The sequence below is a fragment of the Oncorhynchus mykiss genome, chromosome 6 (assembly GCF_057628025.1).
Source record: "Oncorhynchus mykiss isolate SJ-2025 chromosome 6, ASM5762802v1, whole genome shotgun sequence".
Taxonomy (NCBI): domain Eukaryota; kingdom Metazoa; phylum Chordata; class Actinopteri; order Salmoniformes; family Salmonidae; genus Oncorhynchus; species Oncorhynchus mykiss.
This window is the reverse complement of record NC_143027.1, coordinates 57,799,429-57,809,140: the sequence shown is the minus strand read 5'-3', so window position 1 is coordinate 57,809,140 and position 9,712 is coordinate 57,799,429. Positions and strand designations below refer to the sequence as shown.

The 9,712-nt window shown below is 40.6% G+C and overlaps 1 protein-coding gene across 1 annotated transcript; it reads right to left on the bottom strand.

Moving 5' to 3' along the window:
• Positions 1-10: 10 nt before the first annotated feature.
• fgf3 (fibroblast growth factor 3) lies at positions 11-5,467 on the bottom strand. Its single transcript, XM_036980584.2, has 3 exons — positions 4,827-5,467; positions 3,203-3,306; positions 11-2,533 (listed from the first exon to the last, which is right to left on the bottom strand). The coding sequence occupies exons 1-3, from the start codon at positions 5,101-5,103 to the stop codon at positions 2,147-2,149; spliced, it is 768 nt and encodes a 255-aa protein (XP_036836479.1). The 5' UTR covers positions 5,104-5,467; the 3' UTR covers positions 11-2,146.
• Between the last annotated feature and the right edge of the window lie 4,245 nt (positions 5,468-9,712).

Below are 9,712 nucleotides of genomic sequence, written 5' to 3'. Positions count from 1 at the left end.
ACATTAATCAAAATAATTAATAGTTTATTGTTTACATGTTACAGTGTTCACTATAGCCTCATGACTCAACATTCACCGTAAAATAATTGATTGGTGGTGAGAGAAATCATGACAATTACATATTTGTGTAAACATGGAGTGGAACAAAGCTGTATCCCCCATGCTCTGAACAGAACAGCAATCTATGAGTAACATGGAAGGCCAAAGCTAGGTTCTACCTGGTGTAGGAACAGTGAGGTCAGGACTGACAGAGATTAACCCAAGCCCACGGTGAAGTGCAAAACATGGTCATGGGCAGGACAAGACGGAGTCTGCTGAGTGTGGTCTCATGCCCCAAAAATTGACAGATGATTCGGTAAGTACATTTTATGTAGTTTGTCTGTTCAGTTGTACTAGCTAGTTACACCAATTAACAAAACATGGTAATGTTTGACAAGTCAGATTGACCATTTTGTTTTGACAATATATCTTGTTTTGAGTGAGGGGCACGGCACGCCTGGTTGGTTACAACAACGTTTTAAAAAATTATAACATTGGTAAATGTAGAAACAATCTCATCAATAACTTAAACACAGGTACCAAATAAATATTCATATCATTAGTAATATACAAAGTACTTCTCGCAGTTTACAGACAGTAGACTATCACATCATAAGTACATTTCAAAATAAATGTGTTCCCATGTTTTTGCTTGTTTTCTTTTTATGTTCGTATGAAAAAGTGCTTTGCTGTATTTCTATTTTTCTGGAGCATACCACCTCCTTGGTATCTGTAAGCACTAGAATGATGGAGCATACCACCTCCTTGGTATCTGTAAGCACTAGAATGATGGAGCATACCACCTCCTTGGTATCTGTAGGCACTAGAATGATGGAGCATACCACCTCCTTGGTATCTGTAGGCACTAGAATGATGGAGCACACCACCTCCTTGGTATCTGTAAGCACTAGAATGATGGAGCATACCACCTCCTTGGTATCTGTAAGCACTAGAATGATGGAGCACACCACCTCCTTGGTATCTGTAAGCACTAGAATGATGGAGCATACCACCTCCTTGGTATCTGTAGGCACTAGAATGATGGAGCACACCACCTCCTTGGTATCTGTAAGCACTAGAATGATGGAGCACACCACCTCCTTGGTATCTGTAAGCACTAGAATGATGGAGCATACCACCTCCTTGGTATCTGTAAGCACTAGAATGATGGAGCATACCACCTCCTTGGTATCTGTAGGCACTAGAATGATGGAGCATACCACCTCCTTGGTATCTGTAAGCACTAGAATGATGGAGCACACCACCTCCTTGGTATCTGTAAGCACTAGAATGATGGAGCATACCACCTCCTTGGTATCTGTAAGCACTAGAATGATGGAGCATACCACCTCCTTGGTATCTGTAGGCACAAGAATGATGGAGCATACCACCTCCTTGGTATCTGTAAGCACTAGAATGATGGAGCATACCACTTCCTTGGTATCTGTAAGCACTAGAATGATGGAGCATACCACCTCCTTGGTATCTGTAAGCACTAGAATGATGGAGCATACCACCTCCTTGGTATCTGTAAGCACTAGAATGATGGAGCACACCACCTCCTTGGTATCTGTAAGCACTTGAATGATGTCCAGTTCTTACACGCACTCATTTTCCCACATTAAAGCCGCTGATAAATGAAACTGATATTAAAAAAATAACTGTACACATATGTATCTTTAAAAAGTTCCACAAGAACACAAAAACAACTCTTTCCAGGTAATACAACAGTTGGAAGATATCCAGCTGTATTGACTTTAGTTGCATTCACAAGTGTATGTACAAAACAAACACCAAACCTATCATCCTTTCATACTTGTGTATTGGTAGCTCTAACTTCAGATATATGTGCCTAACTCGAATTCCCAGGCAAATCTTGTGTTGGTATTGCAATAGTTGTAGGGGATGGTTTGAGTTGCATGTATCCCAGGCAAGGATTTTGGAGGGAGCTTGCACAACAAAGTATAGTTGTGCTGCCGCTGGCTGATCCAAGTATCTAAGGCCGATATTTCAGTAAGTTCATTTTTGGTCAGTTTCATGTGCTGTGAACTGGTGTTCCTTAGCGGATAAATAGGGCCTACTGCTCTCGGGCAGTGGCTAGTGTCAGTCAGTCACTAGGCCTCTTGGTTCTACCCTTTCTTCCCCTGGCCCGGTGTCTCCGTCTCCGGTGCTCAGCCCGGCCCATAGGGGGACTCTGCTGTCCAGCTGGGTGCCTCTGGCTGTCACGGAGCTTTCGCACCATCTCATGGTCCTTATTGCCTAGCACTCGAGGCAGGAAAAGGGAGGCTTTGTCAGTGCTGCGCGTCTTAAAGCCCCTCCTTGGCCGGCCTTTCCCATTGATGGACACATACCACTGCCTCTTGGCAGTGGCTCGTCGTTTGCCACTGCCACCCCCTGCAGGGGGCTGCAGGGTGGAGTGGTGTCTTGAAGCATAGGTGTTGTAGCCCAGCTCATGAATCCGCTCCAGGAACTCACACTCCTGGTTGAACACATCCTGAAAGAGAAAAAAAAATGTTGATTTAACCTTTCATCATGGTCAACCTTCCATCATTGTCAATCAGTCCTTTCATTAATCCTTAATTTATGGCCCTGGACCAATGCTCAAATAGACCTGAATCTATGAAATCACAATTTCACATGATTACTGCATAAGCTATTCAAATAGACCTCCTTGATTCACTGACACACACACACACACACATATGTTTGTTTTGCTATCTTTGTGAGGACCAAGCAATTGATTCCCATTCAAAATACTATTTTCCCTAACCCTAATTCTAACAGAAACCCCTAAGCCTAAAATATACACATTTTCCTTGTGCGGACCAGCGATTTGTCCCCACTTGTGAGGACTTCTGGTCCCCACAAAGATAGTAAAACCAAACACAGACACCCACACAAACACATTCCATTTGATTGATCATATTGCCTTGCAATGCTGGGCTGCTTCAAACTCTTGAACTAGAGCAGTGACCAATTAGTTGGAGAAGTCGCACAAACCTCACGTAAGAGAGGTTGTTTAGGGAAATCCCTACAGTTTGGTGCAGTTTTACACAAGATAAACACCACAGTGGCTAGATGGAATCAAATAGCGCTCCTTTTTTTTTACCGAATCCTCTAAATGCATATCTAGGTATCTTGGCAAATGTGACATAACACTTACCGAGGCGTATAGACGTCCTTTATCATTCATGGCCAGATATCTCCCGGAAAATATCCCCTTTATCGCTACCACTCCAACATCAACTGCTGTGATCTCCATGATGCCTGAGAAGATGAGACCAAATGTTATGCATTGATGCATTCTGAAGAACATTTACGTCCAGCTATAGGAGTAGTCGTACTCTCCTTCATGACGCTATCATCTTGATGACATTGCAGTGGCTTCGAAGTCCTTGGGCTCCATTACGCACAGAAAAACGTTGGGTTTATCTGGATAATAAACGTTACGCGTTTTGGTTAAATGTCGGATGTCGAAATACAACGACTATGAAATGTCAATAAAATAGCCAGTACTGTGTATCTTTTTTTTAATTGTTGGTTGAAATGTCATCACAAAAGTCCATTTGCGCGCAAATAATTTGGATAAATGAAAAGCCAATTGGATGTTTAGAAGATGTAAGATTGAAAAATATTACGTTTGGGTTTATTTGCTCTATCCTCATCCATTGATTTAGTCTATGTAGGGTATTCAGTGGTTTCGGGTAATCGTCTTTGATTGGATAAATACATCCGCTACGACTCAGCTATTGTGTGTCAGTCTGTTAATTCTGATGTTCATATGGAAATAGGCCTCATTTTAGTGTTTGGGTTTGGCTAATGGGAGCTCTGTTGTCTGATAAGTGACTAGGCCTAAGTGTTTAAATAAAACAGAGAACAAGTGTCCTCTGGTCACGTTTTCAAAGATCTACAAACATGATTACACTGCCCAAGTCAAAGAGGAAACCATTCAGTATACCACTTATCTGTGCACACCGTAATGTTGACCCTGATGAAGTAGCCTGGAGGCAGTTTACTTGGGGAACAGCGGGAAGTGATCAGTTCGGTAAAGATTGCTGCACAAGTATGCTTCACAAGCTTACCTACCGGTGTTGTCGTCTATATGATCTACTGTACCCCATAGGCTAATACTGTTTTATAGAGAGCACGCATAACTTATTTTAAACCAATGTTGTCCCACAGAGGCAAATATATACACTTTACGGTCACAGCTTTAGCTATAGGTATCAAGATATACACACACTTTTCTACATCTTTAATGAAAAAAATTGGGAGCCAAATGTAGGCTATAGGCTACCACCTTAATACAGCTATGAATGAAAATCTAGTTCAAATCGCATGGAATGATACTTCCAGCGCCACACAATTAAAACAAAGGATTAAATATAACACATTTCCTTTATAATTAAGTTATTTAAAATGCGTATAAAGATGGTGTTCATTAACCACATGAGATCTTCAATATAAAACATAATATATACACTCTTAGAAAAAAAGGTTCTGGATAGAACCAAAAAAGGTTATATTGCTTGCTTCATGTATTATGGTACCCCTAAAGGTTTATATATAATTATATATAAATAAATAAATAAATAACCCTTTGATCAGAACCCTTGGGTTCCATAGGGTTTAATATGGAGCCAATTTCGGTTCATGGTAGAACCTTAAGGGGTGCCATATGAAGCAAGCATATAACCATGTTTGTTTCTACCCCAAACCTTTTTTTATATAAGTGTAGGCTACACATATATAAAGGAAATACAAAATTAATTATAGCCTATACTTACTTAACTGGTTGTTTTCCTCAAGAGAACCGTCTATTTTCCCGCTTGGATGTATTTGCAAATGATATTTAGTTGCACAGTAAAGTTTTCTGCATCTTGGTGCTCCTCCGAGGTGCTCGTAGACTCCACCGCGTCCCCCAGCATCTCTCCGCTGCCTTGGGTCACACGCCTGGCCAATGGCACAAGGCGCCCCTGAAGTCCTAGCAAGCCTCGGAGACAGATAATCCTGCTTGCTTTGGTCCAAGAAACTCAGCAACAACAGGAGCTGAATTATAACCATTGTGGCATGACTGTATATCGTAAGATTCTGGCAAGAATGGATAGAAATGGCATCCGGGGTCCCATTAAAGAGTTGGCGTTTGCCTTTGCTGTCGTGTCGGCAAAACGCAACGATCCTGCCCACGAAACATTGGCAAGTAGAAGTGCTCCTCTGCAGTCTCTTTATCTGAAGTGATTTGGTGAAGCCGTGGTCATCGATTAGAGCCGGCGCGTTGACAACAGTGTGGTCTCGTCCTGGCGTTGTCGTCACCTTTGCTCTCTCTACAGAGGACTGCAAAAACTTCTGGATCCTACAAGGAGCCTATCGTGAGATTTCGCTGATCGACAGCGTCCACAGATATAAAAGAACCTTCCAGTGACAATAGCCTGAACTCCGACCAATTGATACAAAGGAAAGGGGGAGGCAAGGTATCAGCCTTGTGTGAATCAAGAGAGTGCAGCGTGGATAAAATTACACAGCATTACACACAGTGGCTTATTGCGGAAAACCGCATTTCAAAGAGCGTGCCATCTGATGGCAGGGGTTTCCTCTGAACTCGTCTTTTGAAATATCCCAAAAACGAATAATACATCCCACATTATACATTGTGGTTTAAGACATGTGCGCCTATCAATTCAGTCTAACAGGTGAAGGTAAGAGTCTTACATAAAAGTTTGAAGATGTTTTTGTTTATTTTCAATTATCCTAACCAAGCACCCCCAAGGATCAGAGAACCACCTTTTTAGGGTTACGTTTCTTAGGGCCTATTAGGTCCATTTTAAAATAGTGTGTCTCATAATATTATAAATTAGGCTAGGGTTTGTTTAAGTGGTTTGATAGATTCAATTTAACTGAGCGTTTCGGAGCATTTCATTTGTTTGCCCATGCCTTCGGGTTTGTCAATTATTTGCATAATTAGGTTACATTTCAGACATTTTCCTATTGGATTTTGATCAGATAATCTAAACAGCCTAATTTATGTGATGTGTTTCATACTCTCAAATAATCGGAATATATTCGTTTAAATATTAATTTCCAAATATCTCAAGTGACTGTCCTACCAATTTATTAACGCTAGCAGGTGTCATTAAAGATTACGCAATACATTTTTATGAGCTCTAGTATTTTATAATTTGTCCGAATCTTTGTTTTGGTGAGATACTTTCACAACGGAATCTTCAAGCAGTGTGCTTCTGATGGAGAGCATCGCCTATCTCCAATAACGCAGTGACGGAGTGTGGCAAGCAACAGAATAACTTTTCGGAAACGACCTTTTGTCAGACCGATAGCCTCAGAATTTCGTATCATCGCCATCGGGGAGAGCAAACCGTTAAATTCAATTTTGACTTAACAATCGACAGCTTTTTCTGTAAATCAAAAGATGGAGAATAAACTTTTCATTATATATTTCCAGAATATTTGAATACGCGGAGAAGCACCATTATTGGCATTAATCCAATGTTTGCGTCCCCATTGCAGTCAACAATTTGTAATATTTTATCTCCTTCTGCACAATCTGCTCATTCATTCCTCTGTCCCAGGCTATTCTATTCCTAATATTAAGGATCCGGCTATGTTGTAGCCGGTGGGCGGAAGAGTAACACGCAAATGACTACTGCCAAAATTGCTTCCTTCTTGTTCATATTATGGTCACTATTCTCGTAATTAGCACAGTCTACAAATCTCCCTGTCCTTTGGCGCTAATCCAGAGAATGCTATGAAGGCCATAGTTCAAAACTCCCTAAGGAGTGAACTTTTAAAATTAGTCTTCCCTTCGAATACGGTATTATGGTACCCCTGTCTGTCAAATATAAGTAGTTTACTAGTCAATAGAAAGGTGGCCATAACATATTCAGCATTGCGCATCGTAGACGCCTGCGAGTGAGACAACATACAAAAACATCAGCCAACCAATGTATTTCATACGCTGTGCTGGTGACCATTTCTGAGAGAGACTGTCTTGATGTGGCTTGATTCTGACAGATGTTGGGTTGCTGGGACTTAAGATGTGGTCCGCTATTTCTTTCAGAAAGTATTTTAATTATGGTCTACAGCAGCTCACAAAGCATCTCAGTAATAATCTGTATGAACAGTCTGATTTTCGCAACACACACACACACACACACACACACACACACACACACAAGTGGATTATTATTTTAAACAACGTGTCATCTCCATGATCCATTTGGTTAAATGTGTTAGCAAGACTGCTTCATGATATACCACACTCTTAGAAAAAAATATTCTGGATAGAACCAAAAATGGTTCTATGCTTGCTTCATATATATGGCATCCCGTAAGGTTCTATACATGTAGAACCGAAATTGGTTGCATATAGAACCCTACATGGAACCCAAGGGTTCTATATGAAACCAATTTTGGTTCATTGAAAAGAACCCATTGGGTTCTGATCAAAGAACTCTACAAAAAGGTTTTATATAGAACCTTTAGGGGTGCCATATATGAAGCAAGCAATCAAACCCTTTTTGGTTCTATCAATAACCTTTTTTTTTCAAAGAGTATGCATCCATTTGAAAAATGATAAACAAAAAAAAAACAATGCTATATAAAGGGCAACCTACACATACATTTGAACCTTATAACTTGAAAAATGAAAGCAAGAATTTCAGAGCTTCTTTTTTTAATTGACCCCAAATTCCCCAAAAAGTACACAATAGTGTATTTTCTGACATTACAAAGGTTATTAGCCACAGGTCCTTTTCTTGGCCCATTTGCAGAAAAAAAGGAGGTACCAATAATCCAGACCAAATCAAAGTGACCTTTGAACCTTTTTTTGCTGTACTTTTTCTCATGGCATGGTTTCTTTTAGTGAGCTAGTGATCTGAGGGCCCGGCCAAGGCTGTAGCCACTTTCCCAGATGGGAATGCCTCTCGTCCCCTGACAAATCACTGCTGAGCCTCTTTTGTCCACTTTTACTTTGATCTCACCTGCTTGTCAGAGACTAAGAAAGAACTCCCGTACAGTTTGAGCGCATTGCAAACAAATTGGCTACCATTTTCTTCTCTCAACCCCTTTTAATCCAAGTTGGTTTGAAAATGTTAACCCTAGTTTTGCATCCACATTGATTTTCTGCAACACTTTATGTGATTTGTAAAATGTTTTTTAAACAACATGATTTTGGCTTCCCCATTCAGATTTATTTTGTAATAGACGTTAGTCATCTACTATATATTTCTTCTGATGTAGTTTAACCACCAAATCTTAGTTTAGATTTGAGATAGTTTGGTTGTGGTCCTATTTGTATTAACTGGCTACATTTGAAATTGTGAATGTTAGACAGCATTGAAATTATATCACGTCTTTTAGGGTGCCCTATTACTGCCATGTAAATAGACAGATAGTTTCGGAGTATAAAAATATATTTTAACCACAGATTTATCAAAATAATTTGTTCTAAAATAGTATCTGGGGCACTGAAGCAAGACTCATTGAATGAGTGGTTGCCACAGCATCTGTGCTGGAGTTTGATGTGGATTTGTTGACTTGCATTTGTTTATTTGAAGGACGACACAAGGGATGCTCTTTTTATTATGAGAAGTAGGTCTATTACAAAGCCACTTCAAACTGTAGGTGCAACCATTGCAGCACTGCCGTAAGGAGCAAGCACTTAGGAGATGCAAGAACATAATATTGTGTTACCTTCATGCACATTTTCCCTTGTGCAGGTTAGCTCTGATATGGTACACTGGATATGTGAGCATTAGAAAGATGGCGCAGGACGGGATGGCTGCCGTCTTGTCAGCTCTTAACCAACCATGCTATTTAAAAATTTTTTAAAAAATTAGTAGTTTGTACATAATGTTGCTGTTACCGTCTCTTATGACTGAAAAGAGCTTCTGGACATCAGAACTGCGATTACTCCCCTCAAGACTGTTTCTTCAATGAGTCTGATGGGAGGGAGACATTACAGACACCCGACTAGGCCCAGATCCCCGTCATTCGCTGGAGAAGTAAACTGAGATTTTGCGGAAAAAGATCAGGGGGCCTTGTGAGGATCAGGCGATGAGTGACTGATCTTCCTTTGCCTTCTGTCTTGCTAGCTAATACTCACTCACTAGAAAATAGAACTGAAAGCACGTATATCCTACCAACGGGACATTAAAAACTGTAATCTCTTATGTTTCACGAGTCGTGGCTGAACGATGACATTAAGAACATACAACTGGCGGGTTATACACTCGGCAGGATAGAACAACAGCCTCTGGTAAGACACGGGGCGGGGGCCTATGCAAATATGTAAACAGCTGGTGCACAATATCTAAGGAAGTCTGTAGGTTTTGCTTGCCTGAAGTAGAGAATCTCATGATAAGCTGTAGACCACACTATCTACCTAGAGAGTTTTCATCTGTATTTTTCATAGCTGTCTACATAGCACCACAGACTGATGCTGGCACTAAAACCGCTCTCAATGAGCTGGATACCGCCATAAGCAAACGTGAAAACACTCATCCAGAGGCAGTGCTCCTAGTGGCCGGGGACTTTAATGCAGAGAAACTTAAATCAGTTTGACCAAATTTCTATCGTAAAAAAAATTGACTGCCTTTACTCCACACTCAGAGACACGTACAAAGCTCTCCCTTGCCCTTCATTTGGAAAATCTGGCCAC

What these genes read in the sequence shown, in the direction of transcription:
- fgf3 (XM_036980584.2), bottom strand. Translation starts at nt 5,103, where the DNA reads ATGGTTATAATTCAGCTCCTGTTGTTGCTGAGTTTCTTGGACCAAAGC. An exon ending in TGAGGAAAACAACCAGTTAA is followed by an intron (nt 3,307 to 4,826) that starts GTAAGTATAGGC and finishes TCATCTTCTCAG; the next exon opens with GCATCATGGAGATCACAGCA. An exon ending in AAGGACGTCTATACGCCTCG is followed by an intron (nt 2,534 to 3,202) that starts GTAAGTGTTATG and finishes TTTCTCTTTCAG; the next exon opens with GATGTGTTCAACCAGGAGTG.